At 39.3% G+C, this 20989-nt stretch overlaps 1 protein-coding gene across 4 annotated transcripts in view; it reads right to left on the bottom strand.

The window, feature by feature from the left end:
• Positions 1–3152: 3152 nt before the first annotated feature.
• The window catches only part of Fbxo38 (F-box protein 38), a 45814-nt gene continuing 27977 nt past the window's right edge, over positions 3153–20989 (bottom strand). For 2 of the 4 annotated variants that reach the window (XM_003477334.5, XM_063232333.1), the window contains 10 exons: positions 18479–18598; positions 17046–17216; positions 14943–15677; positions 10147–10247; positions 9867–9969; positions 7309–7475; positions 6130–6275; positions 5429–5532; positions 4803–4916; positions 3153–4026 (listed from right to left, as the gene is read on the bottom strand). In XM_003477334.5, coding sequence (XP_003477382.2) covers positions 3848–4026; positions 4803–4916; positions 5429–5532; positions 6130–6275; positions 7309–7475; positions 9867–9969; positions 10147–10247; positions 14943–15677; positions 17046–17216; positions 18479–18598 — 1940 coding nt within the window. In that variant the 3' untranslated portion in view covers positions 3153–3847. The remainder of the gene's footprint in view (positions 4027–4802; positions 4917–5428; positions 5533–6129; positions 6276–7308; positions 7476–9866; positions 9970–10146; positions 10248–14942; positions 15678–17045; positions 17217–18478; positions 18599–20989) is intronic. The other 2 variants (XM_013141078.3, XM_005006980.4) reach the window with 2 other exon arrangements.

The following is a 20989-nucleotide window of genomic DNA, read 5'->3' as shown; positions in this document are numbered from 1 at the left end:
ATGTATATGTAAAACTATATGGTCTGGTTTTAGTCTTACAATAAATGATGCTACATATAGTCTATACTTTGCCTTTTCGAATTACCCTAAACATCATTCCCCAGGAACACAAATTTTTTTGTTACACAGTATGCATTGTGTACTTTGCAATTTTTAAATTGAAATTATTTAAAATTGAAATTATTTTAAAAATTAAATTTAAATTATTTTAAATTATTTTTTAATATTCTAACCACATGTAATGTCTGAGTGGTGCAGCTGAGGCCTGACAGATAGTCAGGACTGTGCTAACCATATGAAATGAAGGCCAGCAGCAGTGGTTTCCATTTCAGGGGCAGCAGGGACTCTGACTTGGCAGCTCCCCTGTTGGGCAAAAGTCCACCCTTAAGTGGCCTCATGCCTATGGTGAGGGACTGAGAAGTCCCCTACTTGCCTAGGCTGTGAAGACAGGCTGATGATATCTTGCTTTTAATAATTTACAGATGTATGCTTTTGACTTACTCTGCTAAACCCTACTTTCTCCTGCAGAAAAGTGGGGGGACATACTGGTTGCAGATGCTTGGAAACATCACTATGGGAGCCACGGAAAGCATTCAATAATGACTTTCAAAAGCAGCCAGCTTTTGGCTGGGGAGGACAGTGGTACATGCTTGTCACCTCGGCACTTGGGAGGCTGAGGCAGGAAGATTACCTTACCATGAGTCAAAACCAGCCTGGGCTCCATAGTGAGTTTAAGGTCAGCCTGAATTATGGAGCAAGTCTGCTTTCATGTAATCATTACCTTTGCATTGCCAGACAGTTCTCTCCAATTTCTTTCATCCAACCCAGGATTTGATCAAAGGGACAAACTATGGAAAGGTTAGCTCACAAAATCCCTGCCTTTTAGAATAAGGAAAATCACAGATGAAATGCTAGAAAAATGAATTTACATTTAAAACACTGCCTTTAATCCTCGAGATGTTTCCCTTTGCATTGATCACACAGCTCCTTACGCTTGCTGCCTTCTGAAGCAGTTCTGGTTCTCTTTATTGTCTCACGTGGTGTGTAAGACACATGAAGATCACAGCTGTCAAGTGCGTCCAGCAGAAAGACAGGCTGTGAAGACCTCGCAGTGTGGACTCGCCGCATCACTGGACACACTGTGCCTTCTGGGTCTGTTCCAAAGTCAAACAGGGAAAGGTAAATGGTTTGATTCAGGGTCTGGACTGCCACATCGTGTAAATAAAGACATTCACAAGAGAGGACTTCAGAACTGCTCAGGTGGCAAGAATGATGGTAGGTGTGTTCAAAGTGTAGTATTTTGAGGGAGTTAAATGGTAGTGCATCGTTTAATATGTTTAAAAATATCCTCCATGTTTTCCATTTATACCTTGAGCCTCCATTGCATTACACTGGGCAGTTCACTATAGCTTATGATATTAGTTGTTACCACCATTTGGATGACGAAACTGAGGTTCTGGGATAGGGTAGTGATTGTCTCTTGGCCACCCAGCAATTGTCCCATGCCTAGCAGCATGATACACAAGAGTCACTCTAATAGCGATGCTAATGCAGTCATGTACTATCCATGAAATGATTCTAATGGCCTTTTGAATATATGGCAGACAAGCATGTGGCCTCACTGAATAGACAAATAAGTCAGGTATGGGAAACTGGCCTAAGGGCCAGATCTGGTGTATTCAGCCTTCACAGTGATTTCTACTATACAATGCCTGGGGCATGTAAGTATCTTGTGAAATTCAAACTTATGTTCACAGATAAAACTTACTGTAACACTGTGTGTTCATTCATCTACACTGTCTATGGTTTTCATACGGGGGCAGCTCTCCCAGAGAACAGCTGTGGCCCATTCAGCACAAAACACTATCTGGCCCTACACAGGAAGTTCTGACCCTGCCCTAGGCAATCACTACTCAGCCCTTCATTCCTTACACTTTTATCCAAGGTGTGTCTGAAGGTTTTGAATGCTGTGCAAAAGGAAAATACCTCAAAATGAGAGAAGACACTCTCTGGCCTCTTGGATGCCCATGTCTTTGGTACAGGTATTCTGAAATGAGACATCACCATGAACAAGCTATTCATATGAATGCTACAATCATGGGATCAGACAACCTGGGCACCCAGAAAAATGCCTACCAAAATGTGCTTTCAAGTTTTGAGTCGTCCAGCGCTGGCATCTTTATCATCATTTTTGTGCTTCCTGTTGTAGTTACCTAATAGCTTGGATTAGAAGGTGAGCCAGTTAAATACAAAATTCAGTTAAAAAGCAGCGGCCTTTTGTGGCCAACACAGGCACTGTTTGGATGATTGTATGGTTATAATAAGAAAACCAGGGTTAGACTGAATTTTTTAAAGGTTGGGTATTCTAGGCGGAGTATCTAGAATATTCTGTATTTTCTGCCTTCTATTACTTGTAACTTTAATAGTGAAGCTGTCTAAGTAGAAACAATGTAATACTCTACCTGAGTTAGAAACAATGTAATAATTTATCAACTGACTTATACCTCCTAATACAATAGGAAAATGTTTCTTAAAAACCTCAGAAGAGATTTTTAAAGAAAGACACTGATTATCATTCGGCACACATTGGTGTTGATATTCTTGCATTCCCACCACCAGTGACAGAGGCAGTGTACTGGGAAGGATTCTTGACCTACCAAGCACAGAGAACTTACACAGACAATGTGGGCTTCTATTAATTTCCTCTAAGTGAAGGGGTTGACCACATACTGAAGAACCTATACACTTAATATAGATGGTAATTCCTTAGGTCCATTTGGAAACCTCCTACATAATTTTCCTAAAGATCTTTAGTTTAATTTGCTAAGGTCACTCAGTTCCCAAGTGGCAAAGCCACGACAAACGCAGGTGATGCTCTAAAGCTTCTGCTCTTGACGCGAGGCGGTATTTAGAATGTATACCATTAGCGTTATCAGGTCAGCATCCCTCCTTCAGAAAGGAGAACGGCCATCTGACACCGCGGATCTGTGGAGTCCAGTATTTCGCTCGAGTTGTAGGAGTCCCACACTGTACAGCCACAGAATTTTAGAGACCAGAAATTGGACAGCACTGGAATCTTACAAAGTACAGCTTTTCTGCATGGTATTTGTAACTGTTCCTCAAAAGGAAGGATTTAGATCCAAAGCAAGAAAAAAGTTTTTAGTAAACTTTTATTTTTATATTCAAGGTAAAGCATATACACAATTGAATGTGGAAATAAATAACTACAAATGCTTTGGAAATTTTTCCATTTCCCCCTCAAATTCATGAGTCTTTTTATTTAAAGAGACATGGCAACTATAATACCAAGGGAAAAAAAGGAGCTATATTCTTTGTACAGAAACATACAGCCTTTGCTGATTATATAGTTTAGTTGGTATTTTTTTAACAACAAAAAAAGTACACAAAACACAATTTTCATCAGGTTTACTTAAAACAGCTTTGCTTGAGAAGAAAAAGGCACAGGTTTAAGGGGGTGATGGTAATTATTAAGAATATAGTAAATGGGGATTCAAGTCAAAAAATGAGACTGTATGAATGAAGGAAAAATGGAACAAAATGAACTCTCTCAAATTATATGCCTTCATAATGAGATTTTTAAATTAAATTGTATAAACATACGATATAAAGTTTGTACTTTAGGAAGTGTCTTTGCATATTCTGTTTATGTACAAATTTTTGTATACAATTTCAATATTCCTTATACATTTCCTATATTCCAAACAGCCAGGGCCTCCCAATGCTATGTCCCAAGTCCCTGTGGGGTATTCCAGCAGCTGAGTGAGGGCAGCAGCTCAGTGAGGGCAGCTGCTTCTTGCTGTAATACCTGGAAAGGAGCTAGGGCCAATCAAATGTAGTCATCCTCAACGGGCTCTCCGTTGACATCACAATAGTGGATGAAAATTGCCACTACTCGCTGAAACACACCCTTCTTCATCTGCCGCATCTCTGAGATCTCCTCTCCTATTGTTTCCATACAGATATCTGCAGACAGCTGTCCTTTTCTTCGAGGAGCATAGATGGTACCTTGGAAATAAGGAGAAGGGGAGATGTGTGATAATCAGAATCAACTGGAAAATCAATCAGATAAGCTGGCTCATGAAATATTTTTACACATTTTAACATGATGCAGCTGATGCATGAATAGTCCACAGAATGGGTCCTCACTGTTCTATGTTATGCCACATCTGATGCCTGAGACAGCAGGCATGATTAAAACCCGAGGCAAAAATGATAGGCTGGAGTGGTATGTAATATGCATGTAGTCCATAAGATTCATTTCCTTAGGAAACTTCTATATAACAGGAAAATAATTTGTGCAATTAAAACTCTTCTGTGTAACACTGTTGATAAATTCTAAATTCTCCAACAAAAACTACAAGATTATAAATATTTAGTTGCACTGGCTTCAGATGCAGACCAGTGGTAGAATGTATGAGGCCCGAGTTCAATCTTCAGCACCAATTAAAAAAAGACAAAGATAATAAAGAATACAAAACATATGTTTGCAAGGAATCCTTCCCAGCATATATTCCCAGTACAAATTCAGAGCTTTTGGGGGTTGTGGGAGGGACATAGATTATACGAAAATCATTTATTTTTCATTTTTACTTTTTTTTTTTTGGTACCAGGGATTGAACTCACGACCCTGTGCTTGCCAAGCAGGGGTTGTTTCACTGAGCTATATCCCCGGCCCCCGGAAATCATTTAAAATCTGTGCAGTTTTGAACTTTCAAAGTACTAATAATTAGCACAGCAGGATATACTCAAACTGGAGAAAGGTCAGGTCAGTTCATAATTACTTTCTTCATCATCTTCAAAATCGTATCGGGCGAAGCTGTTGGGCTCTGCTGCCCGCAGTGACCTCAGCCAAGGGAAGTCAGAAATCATTGAATATGGGGCTCCATCAACAACACCTAAAATAAAAGGACAGATGAAAACATACTCCTCCTGTAGAGGTGCTGAATGGACCCCACCCTGGAGTTCTTCCTAACCCACATACACAACGTAGAGGAGAAACTGACTCAGGTGTTCCCAAGTCAATTCCAAAGTCTCAAACACAGCAATTTGCAGTTTTTATCTGCTCTTTCTGATTACAGTGATAGCTTGGTTCATGAACTTAATTCTATAATTCTGGTCACCAGTGAGATGGAGAAGAACTGATTTGATTCGATGGTTAGGTTCAATGTTGACTTTATGGGGCAAGTTGATTCGGTCTTGTCCAATTCAGTTCATGAACCAAAACAAGTATATTCTCTGGATGAAAAAGACACAGGCTGACCAATGTTGATCAGGCCCCGTTTCTTACAGGTATCCACATCACCCATTTGTTTTGATGAATTCAAGATTCCCATTCATGTTTTCTCTAAGATATGTCTCTCCATCCAGTCACAGCTATTTAGCTTTCCACTCAGTGGTAAACCCTCACCCTCTAAAGTGTAGATATCTCGCCCCCAGGGGTACTTGGGGTACTTCTTCAAGTCTTCTTCACTTCGAGTGGCTTCAGGGAAGAATTCATACTTAATGAGCTCTCTAAAGGCAACGAAGAAAGTAAAATTTTAAAACTGAAAATGTTAGGAAATGTGGTGCAAACAAACTGTAGAGACTGTTTCAGGCCCAGATTCTATAAGACGTTTCAGAAAAAATACTGAATCTAATGGCCTCCATTTATTCAAAACAGAGATTTGTCTACGAGATCAAAGTTTACCATCTTCAAAATCTTATCAGTCAAAGAAACAAAGCCATCCTCTAACCATTCTCTGTCTTGTGTACAGAGGGAGCTTAATGCAGTGTTTATATAATAAACACATAATTCAGTTTTGATAATGTAAAACATCCTTGTCTTAAGATCTTTGACTTAATCTCTGATACTCCGTAATGTATAGTCGAATGTACATGTACAGTCTGTTCCTAGTTTCTCTAGTTTGGAAATAAAAAGTGACATACATACACACAGTTATGCTCTTCAGTTGTTATTTCACTCAGTTTTTGCTATACATAATTTCAAGCATGCCTAAAAGACTAGGATGGAATCATTTAAGACAAGAAAAAACTGGCATTATCTTCTGGGAGCCCCATTACCTAAAGTGACCAAAAAGACCTCCGCTAGAGGGCCACGCAGCTACTTACTGATTGATGTTGGCTATCGTGTCCATCCAGCTGCGAATGCGCACCTTATTCCGCACATTGGGAGGGTTACTAAACTCATGGATGATGCAGATGTGGTAGGGATAGGGACCGCTGAACAGTTTCTGTTCCAAAGTCAGTGTGTCCACCTGTGGAAAGACATCATAAAGAGGTCTCTGGAAAAGGAAAGCAAATCTTAAAAACCTATTTTATACAGCCTGAATCTTTCCTGGGGTCCTTCGGTTTAGCAATCTGGCTGATTTGAAAACTGTATCGTCATAGTGAGCCACAAACAGCTTACCACGCTGGGCTTAGGATGTACCTGGTAAGCCAGAGAACCCTGATTCAAGTAGCTGATTTCAAGCAATTCAGAATCCACTTCTGAGGACTCTAGGGCCCAGGACGGACTGCACTGAAGAAGTGTGAATGCACAGAATCTGAAGTCCTTCACGGGCTCACTGTCCGTTCTTAAGGACAGAGCACAGTTCTAACCTCCTTGTAACCTTCCGTAGTGGGCACTGCTTTCTTCTTAGGAACACTCTCTTCCCTATCTGTAGTCACAAAATTCTACTCTGCCATCTCAGTGGCTTAACTGATTCTTTAGTGGCCTGGTTCACACAGTGATTTCAGGATTTGTTTAGTGCTTCCTCTAAACTCTCTTCTGGAATCTAGCAGTTTCATATACAAAGCTTGGTCATAATGATACAACATTATATTATGCTATAACTGTAACAAAAATGATTCCCGCATATCATATACATTAGTTGAAACATCTATCATATATATTAGTTGAAACATCGCAATAACCTTAGGTATATTACTTTAATTTTGCAAATGAAGAAATTAGGATATAGTTAAGAATTAGGATGTAGGTCAGAAAATGAGAATTTGAATCAAGTAGTTTGATACCTGAATCTCTGCTTTAGCCACAGATAACTATTAAAAAAAAAAAAACTTCTTGAATAATGCCTGTTAAATAATTTGCTACAAACTTACAAAAATCTAGAAGAGAAGCTTTAATAAAAAAATTGTTAAGAGTCTAACTGGGTTAAAAAAAACTATGTATGGAGATAAAAGGAATCACTGATATGGACTGAGCAATGAATCCATGCCAAGTCTAAAGTGTTGAAGACTAAATCAGCAGACACGCGTGTATCATCAGAAACGGGTAGAGCCTGCTACCTGCTGCATGGGGCGAAGGTATATGATGCGGTTTCTCTCCGGAGGCATCCTTAGTATCTGGTCCAGTACCTGATCCATGTTCAGCTTCTTACACTGTGCATAGTCAAAGCGGTTTACAATTGGTGCATTTTCTACTTTTAAATGTTTCAGTACTCTGCACCTAGTAGCTAAAAACAGAAACAATGGTAAACTGTATAATTATATATAAGAGCAACACGTGACCCATTTGAAAGCACGTTGGAGGATTGTCTCAACTTTTATGAGCACCAGACACTACTACTGTGAGTATCTTTAATACAGGTCATGTATTACCAGTACAAATAAGTGTTACAAGAGAATTTCAAAATGTGTTTAATCATAATAGAAGGGATGCTGAAGTATCTTTTCCTTTTGAGATCCAGTTAAGGAAACCAAGTGCCACAAAGTGACTCACTTGAATGAGAATTATTCAGGAATATTTACTGGATAGAATAAATAACTATTCAACTGTACAGCTTTACAGTTGGTGGTCACATAAATCCAGTTAACTCATATATTATCTTATATTCACTTATAGGATAAAAGCAAAGTTGATTTTAATTCTTATTACATATCAAAAAAAAACTCAAATCTTCAAAACCAACCAACCAAACAAAAGCCAATTAATATTTAGATTCTCTAATCTAAAACAGTACATTACAATATGGTAACCACTAGCCACCTGGAAGGATTTAAATTTCAATGGAATGAGATATAAACAAATCAACACTAACTACTTTTTCAGATACTTTTCAATTATTTCCCTACATTGCCTGTGCTTCTTGCCAATCCTTAATAAGCTTCTATAAAGTGTTTTCTGAATAAACTGTGCCTGTGGCATTTCTTCACAGATTAATAATTAATTCTTTAAATTTTAACATGGAAATCCTACAAATATCCCTTTGCCAGTATTTGCACTTACACACTGTTCCACAAGTTCGCTATAATAATTATTTTATAGCATTTTAATGTTTTCCTGTAGGAACTGTAATGTAGTGACATCTAGCCTGCTACATTACCACCTTTCTTGCATTACTTTAATAAAACATACTTGAGAAGTGGGACAGGCTACCCAACAGGACAGTGAATGCTAATCAGAGGCAGATAGCAGCAAGACATGAATTCAGCCCTGACATGAAACCGTTAATGGGATTTGTTTTGTTTTCTATCAGTGTCATGGGAGATGTGCCAGAAAAATAAATGCTGTTAATATTTTTTGTAGTATTAATACAATAAAAACTACTCTTCAATGAGCATTCACTAAAGGTCAGAGCTTGTGTGTGTGTGTGTGTGTGTGTGTGTGTGTGTGTGTGCCTACAAGTGTATATGCACATATGTGTATACAGAGTCCACTAAAAATATGTGTATACACTTCAGCAGTTCACTGTGCTACAAAATGTCTAGAAGCTCACAGATACCACTTTGAGCACCTCTTGTAATTGTATAGGCCTAAGGTAACTTGTATTAATCTCATGATGTCCCAGTGAGTTTAGTATTAAAATATTCACACGTTTTTCTTTCCCTGATGTGTATTTTGGCAGATTCTGCATATACACAAAGATGTATCAATCACCACAATTTAATTTTCACTAATATTTTATGGGATAAGCATAACTAGGCATGCTGATATACATAACTTATTCAAGTCAAAGAACAAGTCAGCTTCATAATTTTATGTGGATGAGCATCAAGACCATAATTCTGAGTAAAAAAGGGAAAGGATAAATAGACTTTGGATATGTACAGCTAGAATTTTTAAAAGCTCACACAAAATACCGCAGAGCTGAGACAGGCATGTAAGTCAGGAGTGAAAGATGTACTGGCAGAGTGGACCAGTACAGCAGGATGCTGTCAAAGGCATCTGGAGCCACAAATGGGTCTGGATTGATGATAATGTGCCATGTAGTAAAACTAAGGGTGTAGCTGACACCTCTCCAAAACACAAAGCTGTTAAGCTCCCCTCAAAAACACTTACACACAGGGGCCAGGGATTTAGCTCAGCAGCATAAGTGCCTGCCTTGCAAGCGTGCAGTCATGAGTTCGATTACTGGCACCAAAAAAAAAAAAAAAAAAAAAAAAAAGTTGGTAAAACTCTAGGGGCTGGGGATTTAGTTCAGTGGCATAAGCACCTGCCTTGCAAGCGCGCGGTCCTGAGTTTCCTCCCCAGTCCCCCCCCCCCGCAAAAAAAAAATTTACACACAAAACATGTTCCAATCATACAGTCAATGGCTGAGTCAATACACCTCAAACTGTGGTGTATCCGACTCCAGAGCCCATTCATGCTGTTAATCCAATTGCCATGTCAGGGAGCACTTAGTTTTTGCAGAAAAGGCTGTTTACAAAATAAACCTGTTTGGACACATAGATCCTTTCTATGGAGTCATTATTTGAGAACTGTACAACAGGACAGAATTAAGTATGATTAACCCAGTCTTCCAACAGGACACATATGTACAGTAATGTTACTGCTGTATTTCTGATTTCTTAATTCTTTACAGTCACTCATGATGCTATTGTATAATATGGACCCAAATACATACCGTGAATGAACATCATCTTGGGGCAGTCTTTCAGCACTAAATCTGTGATTCCACAATTGGTCATAGTGACTCCAACAAGATTTTTGGATTTTAATACGAGAACCTACAAGGAGAAAAATTTGACATGTAACCATGTTTTTTAAAAAGCTTAAATGTTCCATTGGTATGATTGACAAGCAGTATCTTTTTTTCCCTCTAGGATATAGAAACTATAAAAAAAGAAACTACAGTTTCTTTGCATTGTTCAAGAACTGGGCTCAACTGAAAAGTGACTTTTTACCTGTACATGGTCATCCTCGATCACAGGGTCACTGGTACTGGTGGACTTATCTGCTGTCCGTTTCCGTTTGATGGCGTGACGTGGCTTTGTTTTGGCAACCTCTGGAAAAGGCAAAAAAAAAAAAAAAAAAAGTCCAAATTTTAGCTTTGCTTTATTTTCTTTACTCACATAGGTATTCCATCACATATGTATGAAATCCACCAAGGCAACTCCCAAATCTCGATTTGATTTCCAAGGAAATACAGCTGGAATTAGTGTTTCTAATGGACAGTTCCAAATCAGTTCAACCTCTGGCACATCACACCCAACATCCTCCCACACTTAGGCCGTTCCGACAAGGCTGGTACCATCACTTCCGGTTATTAGCCTGACTCATCCCATCGTAAGTACTGGTAGCAGATTAAACTTGTGACTTTCCTGCTTAAAGAAAATTAAATTACTGACTGCTGCATAGTCAGTATGTTCCAAGGTCTCACACTGGGGAGAGATGCTTTAGCCCCTCTAGTTCCTTTTTTACTCACTACTATCAATCACTCTAGCTCAGATCACCTGTTCTGGTTTCACCTTTTGAAATACTATCATATGAATCTCCGATCAAATTAACTCTTACTTGTTTCTGTTTTGTTGGTTTTTTGAGTCAGTGAGTGCTTTGCTATGTAGCCCAGGCCATCCTTGAACTATGTAGTCCATTTTGCCCTCAAATTTGTGGCAATCCCGCCTCAGCCTCAGAGAGCTAGGATTAGCTCAACATGACCAGCTCAACTGTTTCTTGTTTCTGACAAATCATAGTGGACCTCCAATCATTATATATTGTTCTTTATCATTCCCTGTATACTTGTTTTGTCTCCAAATATAAACTATATAAATATAAACAAATATTCCTAGAAGGCAATCACACTGTCTGACTTCACTTTTATTTCAATATCAGCTACTAACAATGGGCTAATAAGATGCACATTTAGTCAGTGATTGTCACGCGACATTTGCAGAATGAATGAGTGCATTACACATACATAAACAAAATAACAAATCTACTGAGCACTTACTCTGTGTCAGGCACTGCCCGAAGGACTTCACTTTATTAATGCACATAATCCCCACCAAACTGTTCTCTGTAGAAACTGCAAACACTTCACTTTGTAGTTCTATAATCTCAAACCAAAGATTACAAAAAAAGATAGGGAAGCTGGGAGTGCTGGTGCATGCCTGTCATCCTAGCACTGGGGAGGCCAAGGCAGGAGGATCACTGAGTTCAAGGCCAGCCAGGGCTAATATTGAGTTCATGGCCAGCTTAAACTACCCAGTGACAGGCTGTCTCAAAACCCACCCTGCTCCCCCCCCCCACAAAAAAAAACCCTAACAAAAAAAGAAACAGAAAAATTAGGTGTAAATACTGCTAATGTTTAAAGTTTAGGACTAGACACAATCTAGAGACCTAGTGCAGGTAATTTCTAACACCCAGAATCTTTTCTCTACCATCTGAAATCTTTTGTGAAATTCTACTATGCACAACAAAAATGGCTGCTTTGATTGAAGGCAAAAGGGAAATTCTATATATAAAAAGAAAGTTCTATACCAAAATTCTTCCAAGGACCCTGAGAAATTAAGCAAAATACTAGAGTTCTTAAAACAAAACAAAACAAAACTCTAAGACGATTGACACAGGCAACCCCATGAATGCCTTCTTTTACTCTACCCTGGAGGAACTTCATACAAACGCCTCGTAAGTAGCCTTCTATAGGCCACACATTTCACTCAACTGTCCAAATTCACACAAGTGCTACAGCTTCCCTCCATAGAGAAGTCCTGTTCTCTCTCTTTTAGTACAAAAACAAAACCAAAAAACAGGTCTGTCTCCAGTCCTTCAAGACAATATTTTAATACAAGGCTTCTGTTCATATCTTCCTTTTATGATCTAATTTTCAAACCTCTCACCTTCCCCATTAAATGCTAGAATGTGGGTTCAAAGTTATGATTCCCAATCTGCAATGTCTAAATTAGTGGTTTATGTTTTCTACAAAATGAAAGCTATTTTTTCTGTAAAATAAAGTCACCTTTTATTAGTAGATGATCTTGAAAAACTATGTATGGCTTCCCAAAGAAAAAGGAAGAGTCTATTGGATTGTTACTATTCTTTTATGCCCTCCTCTCCATCTAGGGACAACTGATTTTGTCTAGAGACAATTTCTAGTGATTCTGTACATCTTCTAGCATAAATATACCACATATGATGGTTTCTACACTTCTTAAGTTCATAACTATTCACTGAGCCCCATACGGTATGTGAAACACCGTGCCTACAAGCTGGGAGATGGGAATATAACAGTAAACAAGATGCCACTGCCCTGGCTTTATGATGCTCATTAGTTCACTGGAAAGATAGGAAACAAAACACAGAATTACAATATAGCAGGGTTCACATTAGTGTTACAGACGCTACAGAAAAACAAGAACAGCAGACAAACCTAGTCTTGGGGTGTTAGGGAAAGTTTACAGTTTATGAGAACTAATCTTAAATCCTATTCTTTTGATAATCAAATCAATTTTGAGATTTGCTTTTATACACTAAGGATAAAAAGAACAATTTACAAAAACATTTATTTCACATATAAAATAATTACACTAACTTCTAAGATGGCTGCTATATTCCACAAGTCCAAAAAAAGGTCAAAAATCTAACCATCTTGAACTGATTACAAAAATCTGTAACAATCAAATTTCCTCTTTTATTATTTGGCTTTCACTCCTTAAAACATTTAAAGCAGAATGGCTTTGATATAAAGAATATACAGGTTAAAAATAACTTGTCAGTCATTAAAATGACTTGTTCTTCCCAAATGAGTGCTGGTAATGTTAAAATCAGTACTTTGATATTTCCCCAGAAAAACTGTTAATGAAAGTAAATGGACATTTATGCTTAAAAAAACAGTATACCAAATTTACCTACTAAATCACACTGCAGACATTAGAAATCTCAAATTGAAAAACAAAACTAAGGCAATAAATACAACAGGAAAAAGCTCCACATACAGGAGATTTACTTTCTTTTTTGATTTTTTTTTTTAGTACCGGGGATCGAACTCACAACCTGTGCTTGCCAGGCAGACACACCACTGAGCTAAACTCCCGGCTTACTTTCTTTTTTAACCAAAGGATTACTCAACCTAAGAATAAGTTCTTGTCATGAAACAGGTCAGAATAAAATCATAAAAGGATAAGTAGCACTCATAGCAAAACATAAAAACATCAAAACACCACTGGTTATATGAAGGATCTATATTAAAAACAAAACAAGCTGACTAAGGTGGCACAAGCCTGAATTCCCAGATCTCTGAAAGGATGAGATGGAGGGTTACCAATTTGAGCCCAGACTGGAAAATTTAGTGACTTAAAGAACTTGTCTCAAAAACAAAACAAAAACTAACAAGGCACTGTAAAGCTTTACTAAGAGACCTAAGACAGGGAAGACACAAATTTCCTAAACAAAAAGACTCACTGCTATGAGAGTGACCTTTTTCTTAGTTACCGACATAATGCAATTCCAAAGTGAACTAAAGATGTAAAATAGAATAAACAGATGAATAAAACAATGAGGGGATGCAAACATCTAACCTGAGTATAGGAAAGGCCTTTCACAGCATAAAAATAGAAAAGAAAAAAAGATCTGACTTTATAAATATGAAAAAGAAAGCAATTCAGGTCTCACAGTGGGAAGTTACTGTTTGAAGGGAAGAGTTTTAGGTTGAGAAGATGAAAAAGTCCAGGTGTTGGTTATGACAGTTGTATGACGTGAATGTTCTTAATGTCACAGAACTGTACGTTTCAAAATGATAAATTCGTTATATATACATTTTATAACAATTTAAATTTAGAAATGGTATAAAATTTAAACTTTAAACTGGGAGAGGTATTTTTACCAGAACTAATACTTGCAAAGCATAATGGAATCTTTAAGGTCTCGTATTTTATCTTATAAAAGTTGTTTTTGTTACTGTAATTCTACAGGAGTCACCCAATTCTAGTTAGTACATAAAGAAAGTATTCACTGTTCTGGGGTTCATTTAAAGTTTCTAAAATTGAGGGAACAGTAAAATTGAGAGGTATTTGGGGAAAATAAAAATCTACTATTATTCAATGACAGGATGGATCACTCAAAAACAAAGGCAGAAACAGAGAATTAAAAGAATGTAAATGCCTAACCCAAGGCCTCAGCATACACATTGTAAGTATTAATCACATTTTACACATCCATATATTTTTTTTCTTTAAAGTGTAACTTCACCCATGTAATCTGCAGTAAAACTACTTACCTGCTGATATCCTGGGCAAACTTAACTGGAAACAAAACTAGAATTCAGAGAAAGTTATTCGGTGCTACAGAGGGAGATGCAGGAAATCCCCACATGTGGGCACTGAGCTTAGTATTTCCCCAGTCCTAGAAACTTTAGGTCTTCACCTTTTGGTTAGGGTTTAAGGATTTCCTAAGTGAGGAATGGGGCCAGAGTTCACCTTGGGGCTTAATCATCAAAATCACTACTGGATTTAGGGTAAAAACACACAGTTACATTTTTCTTAAATGCTGCACTATTTTGAGTTATCTGGATTGAATTGTTTTAAAATTTGTTCTATGGTGCCCCCCCAAAACATTCCAGAAATTAGTACAAAATCTGTATAATCTGAAAACCCCACAATAGAATATAATCTGCCCAACTGGCTTTTTCTAAGAGAACTCATGAACAAGCTCATCCCTTTCTCCAGCCCTACCCTCGATGCTGATCCTGAGAGCATTGTCATACCTGACTCAGATACCAGCGGTACATGGGACAGTCTGCTCCTGGCCCTGGTTAGGGGCCTCCGAGGGTAGTCTTCATGAGACTGCACGTCACAACTCTCAGGCTGGGAGCTCCCCCTCCTGTCCTCACCTGTAGCCCCAGAGCCACTCCCATGAGTCCTCTCATCAGGTGCTGGGCCTGAAGACCCCCCTTGGGGCAGAGTCCTAAAGGAAAAGGTGGATCTCGTACCATCCGGGCCATTCACAACACAGGCTCGGCTGGTGGAAGGCCGTTCCTCATCAGAACACCTGCCAGTTCTCCTTTGGGATTCCCGGGACCTGTGACAGCAGCATCTGGGGCAGACAGAACTCTCTGCTTCTCCCTCGTCCATGGCCTCAGGGTCCTCTGACCCCACCGGGGAGCAGACACACTGCCGGGACGCATCCTCTTCCGGAGGGCTAGGCTCGGAAGGGCTGCTGCAGTTCACCGTCCTCGCGAAGTCGGGGCTCTGAGAAGCAGTGCTGTGGGAGCTGGCGCTTCCCACGGTGCTGGCCGCAGCGCTGCTGCAGCTGGGATAAACGTCCTTGTTTCTCTTCTTTTCAGGAATGTCCCTAGCTGCTTTCATATCAGCTTTGATCTGCTCACTGGTGACCTGACAGCCTTTCTCACAGCTGCTCTCCTCGAGGGGGAACTGCTTCGACTGGTCCATCTGGTGGGAGTTGTACCTCTTTCGAAGCGGAGTCTTGCCTTTTCCACTTACTGCTCACAGAAAAAGAACGGTCCAAGGGAAAGAAGAGATTTCAGTACACATTCTGAACAAAAAGGCAAGTCAATCTGGATGGGAAACAATGTCAACTGATTTTACTCACATATAACTACAGTTGGTTTCGCAGGGTTGTACGAACCTCTCTATGATTCCTACCCGGCTTACACTCCTTAGCTTAGCCTTCGAAGCTCACCACGGCTCCAAACAAACTTCCTACTTAGTTCCCTCTGCCTACAATCCACACCCAGCCCCAGCTTTTCTCTCGACCTGCCTCTGCTTCACTGGCAGGGCGCTTGCTCTGACCAGTTCATCAGCCCTGTGCCCTGCTGATGTCTGCACAGCTATCCCGAAGCCGCTGTCTTGCGTGCCCCTACATTCCCCACGGTGACCTGACTCTCCATCTAGACGGGAGGTTCCACAAAGACAGAAACCGTGGCTTACTCAGCTCAGGGGCCCTTGCCGCACCTGTTACAGTATCTGGGGCACAGTGCGGCTCAATAAATTCGGAAAGGAATAAACAAATAAGGTTCTGAACCTTTCATACAACATTTGTCACATTACTTTTCCATAAATGCTCTTTTCAACTAGTTTTACTTATCTGAATTTCTAAAAAGGAATAAGTGAAAACTAAATTGTCAATGGTTGGTTAGCAAGACATTCAAAATTGAAAACAGCCAAATTACCCATACACAGAAGTGTATGTGGATGTATGTATATTTTTTTTTAGTCTATGTTAAGTATACTTAACATTCAAACCACATTAAGGTATAAGGAAGGTACCCAAGGAAAACTGAGTAATGTTTAATAACAAATCATCCTTTGCTAAAAGCAGCAAGTATATGATTCTAAAAAAACAAAAAGGGGGCCAAGGATGAAGTATGAACCTAAAAGTTAGAAGGATTACAGGTCATAAGTGGGAGCAACTGATGTCCACATTTACAGAGTGGCAAGAGGGCATAAAAACGTGTTTCAGAACTCCCTCGAGCACCAAACTTGCCACCAGTGTTTACTAAGTGCAACTGGACAGTGTCAGCTGGGAACCAGTTGTTTCTTAACTGGCCCAATGACTTAGGAGTTGTCTCTTCCATGTGGCGCAAGCCTCTCTAACCCGGGGTCATGACCGCCCACACTGTGGGACCTGTGATTCTCACTGACTCCTCCTCTCCTGAGCCCTGGCCCATGTGTTCGCTGTGCTACCCCTGCCCCAGTAGTATGGCCAGGTTCCCTCCTCCAAGCTACTGGCCTTTTGCTTCCCTCCACATCCGTAAGGCATATGTTAACTGTACCACTGACTGCAGTGCAAGCACATGAGAAAGCCAAGGGTTCCAGTCCTGATGGTGATTCTCACAAACAGGTCTCACCTGACAATTCCCTGGACTCTCCGGTTTTTGATTCACGCTCAGAGTAACGCCGAGCACCACTCTTAGGGATCCAGACTTCTTGGAGTTCTAGACTGTCTTCCTCGTCATCACTCTCTGAGTCATGGACAGTAATCGGGGTTGGTTTTACTACACGCTGAAGACCACTGGGTCCTACAACAAAAAGCACAAGCTTAATAGTTACTCTTTGGCCAAGAAAACCCCTCACATGAAGTACTATTTCCAGAGATGTGGAGTTTCAGAGATGATTTTTGTTCTGTGAAGCCTCCTTTCTCTATCACTTTAATGGAACATGACTTGGAAAAGATACTGTGAAAGCATTTTAAACCTAAGCGCTATGTCAACATTGAGATGATTTTTGTTCTGTGAAGCCTCCTTTCTCTATCACTTTAATGGAACATGACTTGGAAAAGATACTGTGAAAGCATTTTAAACCTAAGCGCTATGTCAACATTAAGTACGATCAATGTGCCAACCCACTTTACAAACTGTTGAAGGTAAATTAAAGTAGATCATATGGTACTCCTCCTCCAGGAGCACCACTTTTCCAAAAGCATTGAAAAATCCTAAACATGACCCAAATAACCATCACAGTAATTTTAAAGAGCAGGCAATATATTTTCCTAATTTTGTAAATATATGAGCCAAGGAAAGGCAAATGAAGATAATCCTCATAAAAGGTACATGATTACTGAGCATCCTGCACTCACCGACTGACTACAGGTCTATGTGGAAGGTTAAATCCAAGTTACAAACTAGTCATTTGAGAATGTATCTGGTAGTGCAGCTTTTACACCTTTAGCTCTTCTCCCTCAATTTGGACAAGCGGCTAATTTAGCTCAACAAAATGTAAGCATCAAGGAACCTCGGCTGTCTACTGTACAATGCCCAGTAGAGCCAGCACTCAATAAATATTAGTCAAACAAATGATTACATCAATATAACTCTTTAAAAAAGGGCAAAGCTATTTTCAGTTCAAATATAAGGTAGCATTCCAACAGGTTCGGAGTGAGAAAACCTGCTATCTAGACTCAGTGTATACCTATAACACTGAGGAGCCATAGGGCTACTACTCAAAAGAACACTAGTTTGTCCTTTTGTAAAGTGAAGGGCTGTATAAGTAATCTTTAAGAGCATTAGGCTCCACAGATTGTCCTAAGTCACCCAGCAACAGCGGGTACATACTAACTTGTTTACTAAACTAGGTCAATCACTCCACTGCCCCTCACTGAGAGAGGAGGGTATGAGATTACTATACATATAGAACAAGGGTAATATTAAGGACTTTTTATAGCCCTAAACGAAGAACAGCATACAGCCCATCACCAACAGTAAGGTTGGAAAATGAATGTTCTCTTTCATGTTTTTCAATACAGCCAGGCTCCAGTTTTCAGAATCAGAGAGGGAGAAGTCACCTGCTTGCTCCTCATCAACATCCACAGGAATAATGGCCTGGCTGTGAGCTGGCGCAGCATTCCCACTCTCAGCCACCATCTCTCCATCTTCTTGTACCATGTCTTCCATCTCATTCAGTGCTTAAACAAAAATAAGCCAAAGTAAAAATCAAGAGGAGCAGAGGAAGCCACACCGGTAGGCAAAACTGCTTCAGTGTAGGGACGTTAACAAGAGGCTTCTAATTATTCTATGGAAAAGGAAATTATGGTAGGCAGAGATCACTGCTACAGAAAGCGTCACTGCAAGAAGCAAGCAAGGAGAAACAGACACAGCTAAGAGAAACCACCATGTTCATCCCTGAAGATGCCGCTGAGGATGGCTACATGACTGCCCTTTGAGCCATTGCTTAAAGATGGTAAAAACCAGCTAGTGGGGTACCTTGTGATCAACTTACAAGTAATGAGACTTGTAGTATCAGTCAGGTAAACCAGGATATAAGGGCAGGGAAGCTCTATTCTACCTTTCTCTTCCTAATGGGATTACCTTGCCCCTTAAATCTTGGTTTACCTGGCTAGTACCACAAGGCTCATTGCTTAGATTAGCGTATTATTTACTGGCTAATGTACGACCAAGATAATTGATAAACTAAGTACTTTTTTTTAACATTTCAATACCACTTAAATGTGCTATGCCTCCAAAGTTTTCATTATAGTTCTCAGTGGTTATTAACAAATGAAAATGTATGATTATTTTTTTATTATTTCAGAGGATGAGTTGTGAAAATTTTCAAACAACTAAGTGGCCATCTTACTGTATTTTAAAAAAGTAGTCACGGGGCTGGGGATTTAGCTCAGCGGCATAAGCGCCTGCCTTGAAAGCAGGCAGTCGTGAGTTCGATCCCTGGTACCGATAAAAAAACGAAAAAGACAAAAAAAAAAAAAAAAAAAAGTAGTCACTTTCCTACAGAACAGTAAGTAAAACAATATTCAGATTTACCAACATTTTACAAAATTATATCCAAATCCTTTGACTGAATACTCAAGAAACTCATTTCAATTATTATTTCTGAAGCATCTTTGACTGATGTCAGTTCAAATCAGGACAATACCTGTTTCAATCTTTAGTATGTGATTTTACAATGAAATGTACTCTCCACTCTGTACTGAGATGTTAATGGACACATAATTTTTTAGTGCAGTCTACAATCTATCCAGTTCACTAACTCCAACCAAAACTGGGTTTGTAAGATTTGGGCAGTTTTGCACTGCAGCTACTGTAGGTTTCCCATGGGTGGTCTACGCTCTGAAGTCCACAGCTTTATGATGCCAGTGACCTGTACATTGTGTGATAATGCTTAAACTCAGTTAAAGGAACAACAGCTAACTTCACACATTCATCTTCTCATCCCCGGCTCTGCACTTCTGCTTTTGTATCTTTGAGGCAAGTGTCTTTTGGGGAAAAGATTCGAGTAGAAAAATGTTTGTGAGTTCTGACATAGAAATAAGGCTAAATGTTGCTGCATTTACATCAAAAAAGTACAACGGCCAAGGTTAGAAATAAAGACTGAAATTCAAAAGCATACAGTTTGTACCAGTGCCACGATTCTGAAAGACTATGAGTAAAGAAAAAGAGGTATCAAAGAATAAAGTGGAATTGAGGAAGCAGCATCAGCAAAGGAAACAGAAGTCAAATGAAGTAGGGGAAACCAGCAAAATGGCTTCAAACTGCCAAAAGAAAGTATATCAGAAAGGCAGAAGTTGAGATGCAAAATGAGATAAAGGAGAAAAATAACCATCAGATTTTGTACGACAGTCACCGCAGAGTCTTGCCAAGAGCCAAATGTGCGGTAAGTGTGTAAAGACAAAACCTCTAGGTGACTTCGGATAGGACCTGCACACTCGTACCTTCATTACAAAAGCAGTGATGTACAGGACACCTTATTTCTCGTTAACTACTGGGCCTAGAGAGTGAGCAAAGCAGCAAGAAGACTGCTAAAAAACACGCCTTTTTCAGTTGTTAAGAGGCCAACTGGGACACTGGAGAATCTGGGAAGGCAAACTACTTCACTCATCTTCAGACAGAGCCTATTAACAAGGCTGTTCAATAAACATTAAAGAAATAGACAATTACATAAATGACATCCAGTAAGTCTTTATTAGCTCTTGTGTTTAATTAGCTGGGTGTCACGAAGATTTACTTATTGATTATAAAGGTATAAAAATGGTTTATAAAATAGCACATAATTCACATTCATTTTTTTCAGTTCTTGCAATATCCAAAAATATTCTCAATATTCATGCTGAATGTACCTATCACCTAGTCAAGGACATATTCAGAGGATATAATTGCTAGATCTTGAAAATTAAATTTCAGTTTTCCAGGTCTCTAACCTGAATCCCAAGGCACTACCCATTAGCCTTTCCCATTCTGTAAGTACTTAGATGTTTTGGACTAGGATAGTTTTGAAAACAAGCAAGCCAACAGGAGGATTTCACATGCTTTCTCAGCCAGGTTTCCTCAGTGTGGAAAGG

Source organism: Cavia porcellus, unplaced genomic scaffold (assembly GCF_034190915.1).
Source record: "Cavia porcellus strain 051 isolate PalLab524CR breed Dunkin Hartley unplaced genomic scaffold, mCavPor4.1 scaffold_21, whole genome shotgun sequence".
In the NCBI taxonomy this organism is placed as follows: domain Eukaryota; kingdom Metazoa; phylum Chordata; class Mammalia; order Rodentia; family Caviidae; genus Cavia; species Cavia porcellus.
Note: the sequence above shows the minus strand (reverse complement) of the source record. Positions and strands in the feature narration are given on the sequence as shown.